Source organism: Lipophrys pholis (genome assembly GCF_963383615.2).
Source record: "Lipophrys pholis genome assembly, chromosome: 8".
NCBI classification, from domain to species: Eukaryota; Metazoa; Chordata; class Actinopteri; order Blenniiformes; family Blenniidae; genus Lipophrys; species Lipophrys pholis.
The window spans coordinates 27,364,681-27,383,928 of NC_137630.1; the positions used below are offsets into that span (position 1 = coordinate 27,364,681).

The window sequence follows — 19,248 nt, forward strand, 5'->3', positions numbered from 1 at the left end:
CTCATGTGCATAATTACAAATGAAGATAAAGATGATCATCAGGGTGCTTCCTTCCGGGGTCACCACAGTAGATTGTAATCAACTTGTTTGCTTGTCTCGCCACAGATTTCTAGCAGGATGCCTTTCCTGACAACAAGTGGTGCAATTTCCTTGGAGGATGGGTTATCCCCCTTTCTCTCCTTCTGCTGTTTTTATTATAATTTGTTTTTGTTTGTTTTTACCATAGACAGGATACAATGTGTGTCACTCTTACAGTCATTAAAGCTACTTTACCAGAAAACATGTCAAGATCAATGTACAGAACAATGTAAATAAAGGTGATTACTCTTTGACACGTTGAGAGCAACATTCACCCATCAGCTCTAAACTCACACTCGCATTTCCAGTATATCTTTATCTCAACTAAGATAAAGTTAATAATTAAGCGTTTATTTGAATGTTATGGGCCAGCAGAGATCAAACCGGGCTGTATGTGGAGCCTGACCTAAAATGCTTCAATTGGTGCGCACATAAACAGGTTTTAATTAAGAGGGTTGAATAGAAGTTGTTGTTTTTTTTCGCTAAATGAAATGAGAACACAGAAAAACAGTCCCTCCCAAAACCACACAGTGTCAAAGCATATTCGTTATGGCAGGGTCAAACCAGTCGCGCTACAGTCTGCCTGACATCAGATTACATCCTCCATGTTCAAAGAAATATAGATCATTAGTCTATCGTGACAGACATTGCCACATAACCCAAATCTTACCCTCTCTGCTTTGGCTCCTTGTCCGATTTAGAATTGCTTTTAAAATGTCAGTTATTAGGACAGAGCCCCTTTGGCTGTCTCAAAGTGGAGGTTGAAAAACCAAAGGTGATGGTGCCTTTTCTATCAACCTGCTGGGGGAATTTTATTCTGGCAGACTCTGTGCCTGCTTTTAAAAATAAAAAAAAAAGCTCTGTAAAACTCACTTTTCCAGACTTGCTTTTAAGTGATGATATCATTTAAATAACCGGCTTTTAACCCCCCCCCCCCCCCCCCCAAATGTAAAAGCGGAACACATTGAATTTTCTTTCTCATTTCTCTATATTAAATCAATTGGTGCTCTATAAATAAAGTTGTGGGGGAGGAAACCTGCACAGGGCCAAAGAATAATAATCCTAATCCACAAATATCTAAACAAAACCAGTGAAATTGTACTGTATATTAAAAAAAAACAACAACAAAAAACAGGTTACCTGTGAGTGAACAGAACACATTTTAACCTTCAACAGAATAATTTCAAGTTTATTTCATTTTGTTTCACATGAATCCCATATAATAAGAATACAGCAGAATTCTGGAGAGTCTTGGATCTTTTTTTTCTTCTCTGACTTATTATTATCATAAATACTAATATGAATACATCATACACAATAAACACAGCACTATCCAAAGGCGTAGAGAGTATCACAAGACATCATTCACCACTAACAACAGAGTATATTTCATTTCAGCATATTTATAAGAGCTACAGTGAAAGAGAAAGAAAGAGGGAAGAGAAACAGGTGGGAGGACGAAAAGAGGAAGAAAAGCCAGGTGCTTCTACACTGCCTGAATCAAAGAACCCTGATTATTATTTTTTAATTTTTTAATTATTTTTGATGACTGAAACCAAGGCTGTACAATGAAGAGATTATCCTGGAAATGGACAACAACTCATTCTCATGAGGCCTGTGGAAGCAAAACTGCCAATCGATACGCAAACTCTTACCATTTGGCAAATACGATCTTGAATATCCAAACAAGAGGATTGGCAGTCGGAGAGGTGTATTCATATCTGGAAAGGAGTCATTATTGCCGCACTAACTTTGTGCTTTGAGAAGAAAGAGTGTAGCAGAGCTGCTGTTCAGTATGTGCTGTGCGGTAACCACTACGATGGATCGAAGATATCACGACGTTCACTGCGTAGTCTTAACACTTTCCTGCAGCTTCCAGCCTCAGCCTCTTAAATATGTCTATGGAAGCTTTGGGAGTATAAGGAGAACGATGCATGCAGACTTGCGGTCAGAAAGAGATAAAGATTTGAGGATGCAGGAGGAGTTTATAGGGAGACATACTGTTTCAGGCTGCCTCGTAGTAATATGTAGTTTACCATGGCATAACCAAGATCTTTAAAATTTTATATACTTCATCTCATTTGCTGAGAGTTCTTGTCGTTGTGAGTATGCGTGTCGCTGATTACAGTGTGATAGAAACACCAGTTAAAAAACTATATAACTCTGTCTTACAACTTTCTGGACCACATAAAAGGCGATCAAAAACAGGACGGGGGTTCATCGACAAAACTCTGATGTCGTTACATAAATCCAAACAAATAAACAAACACACACGTCGCTAGAAATCATTGTTCACTGCCCCGATTCACAATTTCCATACTGATAGCACTATAGCAGTTTCTGAAACAGCACAGCAAATATGGGATGCTACCATGCTTACTAATTTTCTTATCCCTATGCAGGTTTTGATTTTATACGTCAGGATTTTTAATATTCAGTATATCACAAGAATTCATCCTCTCTTGACAGTGATTTTTGATGGAAAAATATAGATATAAAAACATAAGGTTAAAACAGCCTACTTACAACCAACTGTTACCACTACTATGACTATATATCACTCTTTCTTAGCTCACTTATATATGTATATATATATCTATAGATTAAATCTCTTCTGTTTTCCTTTCTTATACCTGCACCTTCACATTTTCTCTAGCCTCTGCCCTGATTCTTGAAATCCTGCCAATAATGCTGATCAAATTTAAGAAAAATAACTTTATGCGAAATAAAAAGGATGGAATGGGTAAACAAAGTCATGATTATGCTATGAGTGGTGTAAGGGAACTGAAGGGCAAAGGCTAAACTATGTGAGCTCCTAAACAGAACCAAAATAAATCCAATTGAATAACTCTGTGCTCTACATTTGTTGTATAACAACTAATATGGAGTGCACAATTATTCAAGTGTGTACATATAATCATATATATCAGCATGTTGATATTTACACAGCACAGACAAATACATTCTCCCAAGTTAAATATTACTACAACTTTTTTTTTTTCTCCATAAATGTAAGTCTTTTCCATTACAAGATTTCTCTTAAATGTTCGTCAATGAATGTTTTGGTATTTGTATTCAAGTTTTTCTCGTATAACCAAACAGACAATCCTCTGTTGTCTTCTACAGTTAAATACATCACGAGAATAAACATCATGTTACAGCAAAAGACCCATTTTACCCCACATGTTTATCTCTCCCACCCGCCCCCCCCCCCCCCCCCATCAACATCCTGCTCTCCCAGAGGTGACGCCCTCCCCAACCCGCCGGTGTCTGCCCTCCATGCGTCCCTCCCTCCGCCGGTCAACTCACAGATACACAAACAGACAAACAGAGGAGTGTGGAAATGCAGGTGGTGGTCGAGAGCCACACTCCAAAATCACAAGGTCACCCTGGGAAGGAAAAACAGAGAGAAAGAGGGAAGGAATACATTAAGTAAACATTAAATATGAACTTCGTGATGCTTCATGGTGCTTCATTGGTCACCTATTAAGTGAGGAACATGGGGTTCAGTGTCTTACCAAGAGACACTTCGTCACATGATCAAGACAAGACGTAGAGGAAGCTGACCATCTCTACCAAAGGGCTACAGCCGTCACAGATATGGAGTTTTTACATGCTGTGGCGCTTGTTACTGCACACTACAGGTGCATTTGGTCCACAACAAAACTATAAAATGACCCATTAGAGTCAGTTTGGTCTCACAGCAAAATGCCATGCTCCAATTCAAACCACCACACAAACTGGTGGGGCATCGTGTCTCCAGGACAGCTGACCATGAGGACGAGGACAGCGCCGTGGGCTTAATGGCTGCAACTGGAAACAACCCGAAAGACTTGGTGAAAACCCTCAAACTATGTCTTCTTTTGTTTGGCACACATTTTATATTCTACACAAAGTTTTAGGGCTTTTATGCAGTGCTGCTGTAAAACTTCTAAACTAAACTAAACTAAACTACACTTCATAAAATACAAATAAAATTCAGTTTGAGCTGATAAATATTGATAAAAAAAAGTGTGATTCCATTAAAAAAAGGACCTAATTAAAAAGGGATTTTAATGAATGAATCACATGTTAAAATTCTTTCAATGTAAGTGGAATTGAATCAATAAATAGTCAACAAAATCACGTTAATTTCTTCTTTATATTTTTTGTTTTTTTTAAGTGGACAATAGCGTGTTTTCTAATTGTAACTTTAGGTGTAATCTTAACATCAGCTTGGGTGTCCATATTCATGGCAACATGTTTAATCAAATCAAATCAAATCAAATCAAATCAACTAATGAAAGAGCAGTTTCCATACACTCTGGAGCTTTACAGTGCTTTACAGACATTAAAAACAAAACACAAAGATACCCCACCCACCCCAACACACACACACACACACACACACACACACACACACACACACACACACACACACACACACACACACACACACCAACGTGTAGAGGTGAGGTGAAGTGTTGTCTGATGCATCTGATTCATTGATTTGATCAGCGAGACGGGAAGTGAAAGGAGGTTTTTGAGTTGCTTTTATGAAGCATGGTTAAATGAACGCAAATAATGGAAAAGATATTCAAACTGAACTCCATTACGATAAAAACACTGTACCAGTATTAATAAGCACTTTGAACTAAATGGCAGCGGACAATTATGTACAGTTGATCAGAACTTTATAACATGTGATGTTTTCCAGTTAGGTACTGACACCAGGGAGAAGCGCTCACTACAAACACATGACTAAAATAAACAGCTTGGCATTGGATTATTATATGTTGACATAGTATTCCTTTAATCAGACAACAAATGTGAACAATATTATGGACTGTTAAAAAATCATTGAACTTTTAAACTATTGAAGTATAATATGATCAGTTTATTTGAAAACTCTCTTTAGTCATTAAGGACAGAATTTACTAAATGTACTACTAAAAATAGTTTCCACCAAAAGCAATTAACTAGTTTGAGGGTTGTCACTCTTAAAATTGCCAGTTTCATTGCTGATGTCACTTGTTATCTATGAAGAAAATACATATTTCTTTTCCACACAGCAAAGGCTTAGAGATCTTTTTTATTTCAGTCATGGATATCTAAAGGATCAGGCAAAAATATTAACCATGATGCACCTTTTTAATCATCAGTTTGTGTGTAGCATCAGATTTAGTGGTCAGCAATTACCCCCCCCCCCCCCCCCCCCCCAAAAGGTTTTATTTCAGAAAATTGTATTATTTGAATCCCAAACAAAAAATATGTACCACATTTATGAGCAAAGCCAAACTGATAAAAATCCCTAAAAAAAAACCTACACAAATGGGCACAAATGTCCACAAAACATGAGGATCTAACCAAACTGCAGGTAAATCATGTGGATTCAAATCAAAATGTGGATTCAGGAGTGAACTAATGATGCAGAAGGCTCTGGGCCTTTCTAAATCTTTCAGGATGGTGGTACAGTTTTAGCAGGCAGGGAGAGTATTCCACAGCCTCCCAGCACTACATCAAAAAGCTCTTTGACTCTGGGTTTTTCAACTCCTCCAAGGAAGACGACCACAAAAAGCAAAGAGACATGGTGAGTGTGTCGCTGGAAGTGATCAGAGAGCGAACAGGGAGCTGTTCTGCGACATGCTTTGAGTCTGTATTCTGTCCATTCATCTACTTATCAGAAAGTAATTTCTGATGTTGTGAGAAAAGGTACATGCATTACTATTTTTCACTCCTTAATTCACAATTTAATTTGATCACTTGATGTCAAAAAGGTTTGAAAATGTGCAGTAGCGGGTTAGCAGAAGCTCGGATCATGTGTTTCGTGTTTTCAAAAAGACAGATGAGAATCATTTGAACAGTAACTCCTACAGCGACGGTGTGAACATGGAGCTTCACAATGATTATTTTCTTTCTATATCTAAGAGTTGGCGCGCATCATAACTTTTTCAACAGTTACGAAGTTCAGTTTGCATAACACTTGCATGGCAGGAAGTTTTGCAAGATCCACAAGGTGGACATTGATCACAGTTAACAGTTTCTTATCATAAAAAGTAGTTTCTTTATTACTTGCCACCATGAATGAAAAGTGAGTAATTCGTCAGGAAAGTAAACTTTGTCACTTTTAACTGTCCCCTTCAGTTAAGCCTGTGTGTAGCCACTGGTATTACTGTCGTGTTGCAGTGACACTTCAGCTAAGCACTGTTTGCATTTAGAGTTGAGTTACAGGAAGTACTTATTTCATAACTCCTTATTTACAAAGCTGACAGCAGCTAAACCTCTACACATATTTCTTGATGTGCTCAAAGGGCAGCGTGGAAAAAGAAAAGAGTAACCATTATCAAAACTACAATACAGAAAATTCGCTCGGGAATCTATTTCTCTTACCATTCTCCAGCTGTTGTTTGGCTGAGAAGGCTCACATTTGATTGGAGAAGGAGGTGGGCTGCTGCTCATAGCCCTGGCTGTAGCCTCCTTCCTCGTTGTAGCCTCCCTGCTGGCCGTACTCGGGCTGGTAGCCTCCCTGGGAGCCGGCGTAGGGGTCCTGCTGTCCGTAGCCTCCCTGGGCAAAGGAGTCGGGGGCGGGCTGCTTCTCCTGTGACGGGGCGTATGTTCCAGCGAAGGCGGCCATCCAGCCGGTCTCTTTAAAGACGAACCACAGGTTTCCCAACCACAGGATCAGGTTGATGAAGCCAAAAGCCTTGCGGAGCAGAAAGGGGACAGCGGTTATCGTGGTCATGTCAAACGCATTCGAGCAGCGACGCGTCTGGGACCTACCACGGAGGTGTTGAGGCCGGAGACCTTAGGGTCGTACACCTCGCGGCAGCGGTTCTCCGGTTCGTCGCAGGCTGCGATTTCAGGGATGATCTTCTCCGGATCGGTGGCTGTTTTCACGTCCGACAGGCCTTTAGCCCAAGCACACGAGGACACCAGCCACATGAAGGCGAACACCGCCGTCACAACAAAGTCCTGAGGAGCAGCAACACGGGATGAACACACAAATACTGCTTCCCTATTTAAAAAGTGTTGGACATCAAGTAAAACTTACGACTTTACCAGAGGTGTTATTATGACACAGGAAAAGTGACGGACTTACGATTTGAGGGCCCTTGTTGTTTTCGCGGTACTTCTCCAGGATGAAGCAGTATACAGAGAGGGCTGCCATAGAGTAGAGGAAGGAGAAGACACCGATGGTGACGAAGAACTCAGCTGAGGAAGAGTAGTCCCCGACCAGGAAAATGCGCTCCTCCTTTTCTCCCTTACAAGTGGGGGCGTCGAAGTAAACCTGATGGAGCCTGAAAACATCCACAATCCGCGACACAGGGGGTGTTATAAAGTGCAGGAGGAGTTGAGAGAATATATCGCAGGTGTTGCTAAAACTGTATGTGTAAATGTGTGATGGTCACTCATCGGTAAAGCGTTGTGTTTTTTTTCTCTATTTCTTCACTGACCAAAACACCATTGTGACGATGAAACCCACCTGAACGGATAATCAAATTGTACTTCTATGGCTAGGTTGCTTTCCGACCGGTTTTTACACTCCACGCCCAACTTGAACATGCCGCTGTAACTGCCACATGTGGAGAAGGCGAAGATTGCAAAGATCTGCAAGGGAGGCAGAGAAGGAAAAAAAAAAAAAGGTTTAATCCAGTGACCTTTTTGACATGTCTCAGTAATTCGGTGACAAACTGAAGACGCAAAGAGTTGAATTCAGATGGCACTTCTTTTACAAATGATTCGGATCCTCTCAGGACAGATAACGGGGTTCCGCCCCGGCTTTCAACCTGTGGAACATATTAGTGTCAACTAAACCGGTAATTCAGTTCCTGCACAATCTAACGCAGGTTTATCAATCTTTGTATCTGCGCCAAGTACTACCATCAAGCATTAAATCCCTTCCATTGCAAATATCTGATGGGTCATGCTGCACTTTCACAATTCTGCATCAAACAAAAATGAATGGTTGAATTTCCAAGCCCCGCCCAGGGCTTATGTTTCTGACAGAAGTACATCTCAGAAGGGCGTTTCTTCCACAACCACAGCAGAACTGCCTTCACTCGGACTTTTATTTTGGCAACAACAGTATGCATCCGACCACGTCACCTGGTGAACCCAGCTCCTAATAAGCTAATAATGTAAAATAAAAATTTTAAAAAGCAAAAAATAAGGTGTAATTCTATATACATTTGGAAATTGGAACACAAATTACAAAACAAAGAAGAAAAAAAAAAATATATATATATATATATATATATCAACAATTTAATCTAGAAAGCATGGTACCTCACTTATTACAGCACCACTATATGGACAACGTCTAAAGTTTATACACTGGGTTATCTTCATTTTGAAGGTTAAATATGACTCTAGAGTTATACTAGGGGGGTAAAAATGGCTCTTGTGTGCCCCTACTGTGATGATGTGAACAAATTAAACAAAGACGACTGATTTCCACCGACGGCTGCAGACTGCAGCATCACCACCTGCTCGCTGTCAGGCAGACTGATCGTGATCCACCGATCACGACCGACCGCTAACAAATTCACCGAGTGCAAATAAATGCAGCGTTACCGCCAGGTTACACGCCGGACGGCTGCACCCGTTGCCATGGTTACCAGTGCATTTATGTTGATGTTGCTTTTGCAGTGGTTGGTTTTTGCAGCAATGTTTTTGTGTGAAATATTGATGTCACAACAAGCGTCGTGCAGTCGGAGGTTTTCCGCCTGTCTGTTACTTCAGAGACAGTCACGCAAAGAGCAGCAAACGACCGTGCACGACAATGCACTCACTCTCTCTCTCTCTCTCTCTCTCTCTCTCTCTCTCTCTCTCTCTCTCTCTCTCTCTCTCCCTCTCTCCGTGTGTCTCTTACACACACACACACACACACACACACACACACACACACACACTCACACACACACACACACACACACACACACACACACAAACACACTGATACAGCAGATTAGACAAGTCAGACTATTTTTACCACACCCTCCCTACGCTGCAGGCCAGAGCCGATTGGATGGAAAATCCAGCTATTAATCTGACTGAGGTGCTCTGCCATCTGTCACCAAATACTCATCTACAAGCTACTGTAGAGCCAGCCATAACACACACACACACACACACACACACACACACACACACACACACACACACACACACACACACACACACACACACACACACACACACACACACACACACACACACGCGAAGACACCACCCCTCCCGCCCATGAGCTCACACACAACAAGGCTTCCTACTTAACTGTAGTACAGTTTACCTGCCGTAGGCACCAACACACTAAACTATTTACAGTAATCTTTCAGCTGATGTGAGCTTGTTTGTTGGATACATACTCAGCGGCTGCTTGAAGCGAGCCTCACTGTGGTCACTCCACTCCTCCTTCTCTGATGCCGCAGGGCTCTTTGTTATTTTCTGGTGTTCTCTTCCAGAATCTCAAACACCTTCTCTCTCTCCTCTCTCTCGCTCTCTGTTGTTTGCAAAAGACTAATTAACAGGTTTTAATAATCCATGCAAATGACTGTCAATGTGATGAAAGAGGCAGCATTATGTGGGAGAGGAGAAGATGAGAAGGCTGATAAATAACAGTTATTCCAAATTTCAAGCACAGAAGAAAAAAAAACAAAAAAAACAACCCACAGTGGCCATCTGTGGTGAAGCTTCAGACTGTACTCCACAGTTTCGCTTCATTTGGAACAGATAATTCTAACACTTGGAAAAAGAAACATCTCACGTACAAAACACAAATTTAGAAGAATAAGCGTGAAGAAGAGTGTTTTATGTTGTGCGTTGGACCTTAAGCCCACAGAGGGAAAAAATGCTGCAGCAGCTGTCCAGTTAATCAATATCTACTGCATGTGCAGCGACTGCAGTGTAACTACACGCCCTCATGCTGTGCAATATGTTATTCTGAAAACATGTACTGTACCATCCAGCTAATTCTGTTTGGTGTAGCTGCCTCGTGGTGCTGCCCGTGTTTACTATTATGGCTCTTTAAAGGCATCAGTGTCCCTGCTGATCTGGTATTACTCGAGACGTTTCGTGATAGATACAGCGAACAGCAACATTTGGTGTGTCAGCTGCGATTCGGCTTCTCTTCCTGAGACATTCTTGAAGGAAACAAATACGTAGGCCAGATTTTCAGGCTAAGAGATTATCTCTGCAGCAATAAACCTCACGAGAGCTTCGGAGTAACAAGAGGAGAAAATGACAACCCATCATCAGGACCGTCACGTCTGTGCAAACGAAATGACGTCAACTCATCGAATGTTTGGATTCTATTTTGGTGTATTTCATACTTCACATCAATGATTGATGCCACAGCGTCCATATTTGTATTAAACAAAAAATTGTGGCAAAAATTTAAAGTTAACACACAGCAGACATATTTAGTACCAAATGTTATTCGTTGCAGAAATTGCAGTTTTCCAACCCGATGCCTTTTATTTTGGTAAAACAACATCAGTAAAGACTCAAATGTATCCAATTATAAGCCACTACATATTCTAACTGCATGTGAGGGTTTTATCTAGATCCCTTCAGCAATCCGTGCTCGGTGAGGTGAATTGGTTTGTAGTTGTCTGTCTCTGACGCCTTTGGTCAGATGAAATTCGCTCCTATTCACACATCAACGACAACAGAGTTTCCATTTGTGGTGCTCGCCCGGGGACACAACATAACGAGGATCAAATTGCAGAACCTGCGATCGAAGGGACACCCGCGTTACCACCTGAGCCCCTCGCTGAAGCTGAAATACTGGTTAAACCTCCTTGTTCAGGTAACAAGCGATGAAGTACAGGCTCTGGAATAGACTCAGAGTAAAAAATAAGCCTTCTGCAAGCAGCCAGTTCGGGTCTTTGAGCCAACAGCTTTAAAAATCTCTCTTAAATGAAGCCATGTGGAATCTGGTCCACAATCAGAATGATCTGGTTTAGCTTTCAGCCATGTGGCCACGAGTTTTCCCTGTCTCTCTCTCACACATCAGATTCGATATACATTTAGGCATTTCCCCGAAGTCGAGCCTCTCTTTCTTTTGTGTTCTTGGTTGGTTTTTTTTTTCCTCTTTGCAGCTGCCGCACAGGAGACAGACTGATGGATACACAAGGGAATTATCTTTTATGAGTGCTCTCATCCAGTCCATTTAGGTCAAAAATAGTTTTGATGTTGGGAAAGCATGAAGAGATGCAAAAAAGTGATCGTTGGCTCCATCTTCCAAGGCGGCTTTATGTCGTTTTGAGACACAGAAATCTTAGAAAAGCTGCCTGTCCATCACAGACAACCACCTGCACACACCAAATAGCAAGTAATCTAACATTATGCTGTCTTGGATATTCCTAATCCAATGCAAAGAAATGAATGAGTTGAAGTTTTCATACTTCAATAAAGTATATGTATCTCAAAACTACTTAAACACGTAAGCAAAGCATTGGCACCACTTGTGTTTGAGTCTGGGGCCACTAAAGCAGCGCCGTACTGTGATTCTCGGTACCAAAGATCTACAAACTGAATTATAATGCAAGTATTTATTTTGTTTAATATAACACTGAAACAGTGAGATTGGAGTTTCTCTTCATAGATTGAAGTGATGGACAAACTAATATACAAGTTGTCAAATGTTGTCTCAGTTTGTCCTGACTAGTTCGTAGAACGTTTTACAACAATTCATCCACCTAAGACGATAACAGTTCATACTCAACCATTTCAGATGATATCTAGCTTGTGCCTGTTGCTCACTGCCGACTAGTATCCCCTCAATTTGGAGTTTTTCACCAAAATCCCATCCACTTTCACTGCTAAATTTTTCTAAGTTTTTGGTGATTTTTGCAGAAACAGTTTGTCGAATTGTTAACAAAAGTCATAGCACGCTATTCCCACATTTTCTGCTTGTTTTGATGTGATTTTTTTGTGTACGTAGTTCCATTTAAACCAAACTCCTATCCGCTTTGAATGGGAAATTTTCCGCATTTCTTTTGCTCTTGTTTTGGAAACAGTTTGTTGAATCATAAACAAATGTCATAGCATATTATTACCGAATTTTCCGCATGGTTTGATGTGCTTCTTGTGTACGTGCGGAACATTTTTAAAAAACGGGGTCCAAGGATAGTAATCGTTGCACTTTGCCTCTTAAAGACGCAGGCACACAGAATTAAGGAAGCTGCATCTCAGCCCATCTCCACAAAATATCATGAATCTCGATGGTATTCTTGCACTAGAGGACAGATCGAACAATTACCATGCACGATTGGGCACAATTTTGCACACGGCTTTAGAATAATCCTAGTGATAATTCAGTCTGGAGTAACTCGAGATTCTCATTAGCATTACCTTCCCCCAAAACCCCGTTTCAAGCTGAGCTGAAACCCCGGCGGTGGGTCATCCGAATCCAAGCGGGAGGCGCCGCAGCACAATTAAGAGATGCACTTTTACTTTGTTACCGTGATAAATCAGGGGAGGGAGGAGTGATGGAGAGGAAGGAGTGGGATGGCCAGAATGAGAAGAAAAAAAAAAAAAAAGAAGAAAAAAAATGGTGGCATGTTGAGTGTTAGGTGCCATGGCAACACTCCTGGCAGTATCTCACACAGCGAGGAGGCAGAGGCGGGTTTCTACCCCTCCTGGTATGCTGGATGGCTGTCAACTCTTCTGTGCTGTGAAGATACACAATCCTTCACTTTGAAACAGAACCGATCTGTCCGCTACTGCTGTTCTCACACTGTCTGTCCTGTTTTGGTTTTGTCCCTGTGCAGGAATCAGTTCGTGAGTATATGAAAGCCCGATTAATGCCGGGAAGACTATTCATATCAGAGGGTATAATAACAAAGTCCATTCAAGGGTATAACATCTTAAACTAGACACATGGGACATAGTGCTAATTAGATTTCTTTTATACAATAGCCAATAGAGCAGTGTGTAAAAATCTGACCGATTGCATAGAAAAATACACGCCAAAAGCACAGAAGCGCAGAAATAAACACAAGCTGTGTAAGCCTTCGCCAGAGGCCCTGGAGTAATAACCACACGGAGTGTCTGTACAGCAGAAGCCCTCCGAGCGACAACAAAAATCAACAGCCTTTATTACGCATTAGAGACAACGCCAAAGCGACTAAGGCCGTTACTTCATGTTCTCACAAACAGGCTTTTTATGCTTGTTGAGAATGAGTCAGAGCACAAATTTGAATGCAGATTAAATTCAGCATGGCGGTGCCGTGCCGCGGCAGCGAGGCGGCGGAGACGGAGGGCCGCGGCATGAGCTCTCCATCGGCTGTATTTGGGAACTCAATGTCTTCCAACATCCATCAGAGCTCAGCTCTGTCAGCACTATTCCCCAGAGAGAGAGAGAGAGAGAGAGAGAGAGAGAGAGAGAGAGAGAGAGAGAGAGAGAGAGTGAGAGAGAGCGAGAGAGTGAGAGGGAGGGTCGTGTTGGGTTGGAGTAGGGTGGGGTGGTTTTAGGAAGTGGGTATAGCTACATGACTCACACATGCAGGATGCTGTTTTAATCACACACTGGTCACAGAAATGGCGCTTTTGCAAAATCACACACCCTCACCCAAATATTCTACTGGTCCAATTCCTCAAATCTCTTCCATTTAAATAAAACCGCTGTGATTGTCTTTCCTACTACAGTGAAAGGTTGGAGTTTCATCTCCAGATGCACCTTTTCCACTGTTTCCATTGAGTCCCGCTTAAGAATCTGGAAATCTGGGTGGCTCCTCTCCTCCCTCCTAAAACATGAAAAAAAACCAAAAAAAAAAACCACTGTGTTGTTGGTAATGCATGCCCATATTAATCCAGAAAGAGCAGCAGCAGCCCCGGCGGCTCCTCCTCTCGCCTGACGTCGAGGCACGCAGGCCCTGTGACAGATGATTCATGGGCACTGGCCTCCCGAGCGCAGCTGCTGATTGGTGGTTGGCTCGCCGTGACCCGGGGAGGCAGCGATGAGGTGTTGGCACACTCACACTGCTCCAGGGAAGGACTACAGAGTCATGCAGCACAACTCATGCCTCCCGACTGCTCTCCAGTGTATCTGCAGAGCCCATTACAGCGCCGGGACCCTGTCAGCCCTGCGCTTCTCCGCGCATGTTTCCATCTGAGCCGTGTTACGCCCGTGTTGTCAGGCTGAGTAGAAAAAGGGGAGGGCAGCTGAGAATTATGGGACCCATCCACAGGAGGGGCACTCCCTGCTTGAACCCATCTGTTCACACCCTCGCACAAGAGTAAACATAGCACCTTTTCCAAGCAAATATTTAATGATTATCAGAAAGACAAAGATAATTAAAAGCATTACATTTTCTGCAAAGATACATCACTGTTTAACCTAAAGATAAGCAGAATTTTAAAAAAAGCTCACAGGTTCACAGGTATTTGTGTTTAATTCATATTTACAGAAGCCGATAAATCTGTGAGTAAAATGTATTGAAGACTCTAAATATTTTCCATATTTTCTACTGTTTCCATACAGAAAATCTCTAATTTGATTAAATAAATGTACGTTATGTTCTCACACAACTGAAAGTGGCATATTTTCATTGTGTCATTCCAACATCATAAGGCTCAAGTTTACAGTCACACTCTTATATCTGAGGGACCGAAAACGGCATATTTACACACAGATTATCTAATTATCTGGTGATTGTATTTCTCACAATCATTTAGTACCATCTTCTAGTCATGACCGTGTATTATTTGTGTCCCGCATGTTCTTGACCTCCGGATCCTCTCTTTGATTTGACTTGCCAAAACATCACAGTGAAGCCCAATGCTTTTGGACACACCCACCCGTACGCACATACAAACGCAGCAAAGGGCAGTTTTACTAGTCTGTTCTCGATTTTTGAAAGTATCTTATTATGTTTTTTGTTTTTTTTAATGTGTGCAAATTCAATGTGGGAAACCATGGTTCTAGAGTTCTCTCTGCATAACATAACAAAACATACCGTAACATAACATATTAAACAGAAGGCAGTCACATATCGGCAGGGCTGACATTGGTAATTAGTACCTCTACTCCAACCACTGTCAAGCTCAAGCTGGAGAAAAAAAAAAAAAACCTGCAACATAGCGGCAGTGCTGTCGGCCTGCAGCCGTTTCTGCACAAGCATGCTGCTGCCGAGGAAGGCAAGCATCAGGATCATGTGTCTCTGACTGTGATTATAAGTAACAAACCAAAAGACTCCCCCAGAACTATGTCCTGTCACACAATGAGACACAAATGCAGGAGATTATAATTCAATGTGTCCATGATTACCAGATAACACAATAACCATGTGCCTTAGCTCACTTTGCCCATCGTATTTCTTACACTAGGAGTCCTCCCATCCTATCTGTTCCCAAAAATATTTGTAAACAATTGGTTTCTATGTATTTGTTATTTTCTAACCGTTTTATCTTTATTCCATCCATCCATCCATCCATCCATCCATCCATCCATCCATCCATCCATCCATCCATCCATCCATCCATCCATCCATCCATCCATCCATCCATCCACAAATTGCTTCAATCTGAGTTACAACAATGAACAATGCAATTAAAAACCTCAGTTTTCTGTTCATATGCATGCCGACATGGTACAATGAGCTAAATAGGCCACACACCCCCCCCCCCCCCCCCCCAAAAAAAAAAACAAACAAGCGAAAGCAAAAAAGTTTAACCAATAAAATACATAAATTTTACAGTCCTTAGGCCGAATTAATAATTAATTCAATCTATTTATAATCTATGCTTCTCTCCGTGGATGAACTAAGAAATGAAGAGCTTGCTGATACCACCATCTTGTCAGCGAGACTCAACTGAGCTGCACCAGTATGGCAGAGGTCATGTCCTCTATGGAGGATTTAACAAATTGTCATTATATTCCTCAGTGGACTGACACGGTGTTACTACAACACAGTGATGTAATACTTCCTGCTGGTGTCTCCTGCTCGGTGCCGGCCAAAGCTGTATCATCATACCCATCAGGATACTGGAGACTCCTCTGGATCAGTCTCAGCCGTTATGTGAACACATGCAACACAGTGATTAACTGGAGGAACTGTGTTTCCCTCAGTCCAGCAGCAAACCCTCACAGCAGTGCAATCCTTTTTTCTTTTTTTTTCTCAGTGCACATTCACATATATTATTAAAGCACCACAGAGTGTTATGACCTCTGAGTGGAAGAAGGTCACAAATCTGTCAACCAGGGACATGGAGATATGTTTTTTTTTGTTTGTTTGGTTGTTGTTTTTTTTGCAAAGGATCCCACAAGCTGTAGGATTTTCTCCTGAAAAATGCAAAATTGTATCACAGTTTTTATTGAAATGGAAAATATTCACACCCCTTGTGTCATTTAACAGAAGTCACCAATAAATGTGTAAAGCAGAAAGACTTACCCACTGTAGAACTTTTATAAATCCCAGTGGTTGTTTGATTATTGTGAACTGCCCTTGGGCCACCAGCTGTCAACACAAACAAACACACATAAGCAATGGAGATTTCATTCATTTTTCTTTTTAACATTTCAATACGAACTAACAATGCTAGTGAACCGAGCTGATGATGGTGAATATAAACACAGTAACAGCTCAGGCTTCAGGCCTGGTCTACTGCTGGCACCTGCAGGTGTGTGTTGTATAGCAACAACATGAGAGCCTGTCTTTGTGGACTGAAGTGATGCTGAAGCAGTGCTGTAGAGTCATTTCGATATGGCTTTCTAAGACATGTGTGGCCTTCATAGTGTGTGAGTGTGTGTGTGAGGGAGAGAGAGAGAGAGAGAGAGAGAAGGGAGGGAAAGAGCTCCAGCCAGCATTACAATTAGACAAAGCTGATTAACTGGCTCTTTCCCCGCTCTGCTGCTGCACACTTCACGGCAGTCGCTTTATTTATTTATGAGAACAATCCGACAAAAAAATAAAATAAGATTTAAAAAAAATCCTGATCTGGAAGACAAATGGGGAAGATTCTCTTTTTTTTTGTGCGCAGGTGAATGCGACACCGCAAAGAAGGCGGTGTGTCCCTATGTGTGTGTGTGTGTGTGTGTGTGTGTGTGTGTGTGTGTATGTGTGTGTGCATCAATAAATGGCCGCACAGGAATAAGCAGCAGAGAGGGGTTTCTCTTAGTCTGGGGAAGGAGGGAGGAAGAGGAGGAGGAGGAGGAGGAGGGGGGGGTTCACACTTTCATCCTCATTGTTTCTCCATATAACCTCACGTCCATATTAAAGAGATGACGCATGCACTGACAAAATCCCTGATACATCTGCTCGTTTTTGACAAGGGCTGGCTTTTGTCTGTGAAGCATCCAGCTATGTGGGAGAGGAGAGATGCAGGAGCACCGTCCTCCTCCTCTTCCTCTTCCTCCTCTTCTTCCTCCTCCTCCTCCTCCTCCTCCGTGTCGGGCCTACTGCGGCTGTCCGAAAACACCGAGGGCCTTGGAAATTAATCAGATTCTCCCTTTTGTTTTCTTTTAGCGACAGCGCGCTTAATTGAGACAATCGGAATCAATTTGGGATTTTAATCCCTGGAGATTATTTCCTACAACGTCGTCTCCTTCCTGCGCTTTCAAACGTCATCTGCTGCAGCAATCTGGACATCCTACACATTTTCTGGACTGTCACATCGACCGCAGCAGCACCAAATGTCTCAACACATTTCCCTTTTGCAAAGCCACACGATTTTTAAAATTATTATTATTATAATTATTTGTATTTTTTGCAAGAAAACAACTAAAAGCGTTAATTGACATTTCAAGTCCAAGGGCTCGAGAGCGCCGCAATAAATCTTAAGGTCTGCGCATCCCCATGGAGAAAAAAAAATACATAAAAATATCACAATTAAACCGCACGACGATTTAAGATTCTATTAACGTAAAATGTCGCACGAATTGGTCACGAAAATGAAGATTTCCGCGCTGAAAGCCTTACCTGGTTTACCACATCCATCTTGGCCGCTTAGCTACTCGCTGATAAGAGGATCAGAGGGGAGGAGGGAGGGAGGCGTCTCATCCGGAACAGCCCAGGGGAGGATGACGCCCCGGAGGAAGAGCCGGACTGCGTCACGAACATGGGCGAGGAGCGCGTTGATGCGTCGTGACGTCAGAGGCGTCACTGCGGACGTTCGGAGGAGAGGGGAGCCGTCCAATCAGAGCGCGGCTTCTTCTGTTCTCTGAGCGCTCGGGACGTGACGGTGAAGAGGAGGAGCGCGCGGAAGAGTGATGAAGAGGAGGAGGAGAGGGAGAGAGACGGGGGCGGGTGGCAGATAAAGGTCAGGGCAGGTTCATTAACAGAAACACATCAAGAAAACAACTGTTTGTTTCAAACATTTATATTATATTTCCGTTTTTCTGCACTCATGGTGAGTTCAGGGACAGGTGCAGCCTGTCGGAAAAATAATGAACACGTGATTTAGTGATGACGCTAAAGGTTTACTACCAAGAATAATGTAAAATCATGTTTAAATAAACTATTTATAATGAAAACATCTTTCTTCTATGCAGCTTTATCCTATGCAGGGTCAATCCCAGCTAACTTATATTTTCTTATTCCCCTTGGGGAAATTCTTTTACACATTTATATCCTATTTCTATGATGAGGTGGGCAGCCCCATTAAAGCACTTCAGTGGCAGGCGGTGAGGTCAAGGGTCGTGTTCAGGAGCTCCAGTGGTGACTCGTCCGCTTTGGGAATCAAACCTGTAAACTCTTGTGCCCAACTCCATTTCTGTAACTTCTACCACCACTGCCACCAATTATTCGGTTATTTTCCATGTATATGCCTCCTGAATCAACATGACTTTGACTAATGATGTGTTTTGTATTCAATACTGCACTTAAGTACATTTTTAAGGTGCTTGTACTCGTTTATTTTTTCTGACAACTCTGAATGTGTGAAAACTGTAAACAAAAAGAGGCTCTGTGTACTTTCTCCTCCTTATGTGGAGAGATTTGAGAATGATTGGGTTACAGCAACAATGATTTAATACCAAGACTTTCTGTTATGACAATCTTTCAATGTCCCATTGTTTGATTATTGCCATTACGACACACTTGGAGCCTGAATGAACGGACGCAGACGGGAAAGCTGAATTTCCAGTCAGTCTGCTTGCTGTTTAGTTGATGGTTCATTTGGAGGAAGTCTAAGATGAACATCCCAGAGTCTTCCTATAGCGAGTTGTGTGTTCACGAGTCTGGCAGA

General features: G+C 42.0%; 1 protein-coding gene across 1 annotated transcript; it reads right to left on the reverse strand.

The window, feature by feature from the left end:
* Positions 1-1,622: 1,622 nt before the first annotated feature.
* Positions 1,623-18,030, reverse strand: sypb (synaptophysin b). Its single transcript, XM_080470510.1, has 7 exons — positions 17,982-18,030; positions 16,455-16,520; positions 7,541-7,665; positions 7,157-7,355; positions 6,838-7,029; positions 6,448-6,760; positions 1,623-3,467 (listed from the first exon to the last, which is right to left on the reverse strand). The coding sequence occupies exons 1-6, from the start codon at positions 17,997-17,999 to the stop codon at positions 6,479-6,481; spliced, it is 882 nt and encodes a 293-aa protein (XP_080326636.1). The 5' UTR covers positions 18,000-18,030; the 3' UTR covers positions 1,623-3,467; positions 6,448-6,478.
* Positions 18,031-19,248: the final 1,218 nt, after the last annotated feature.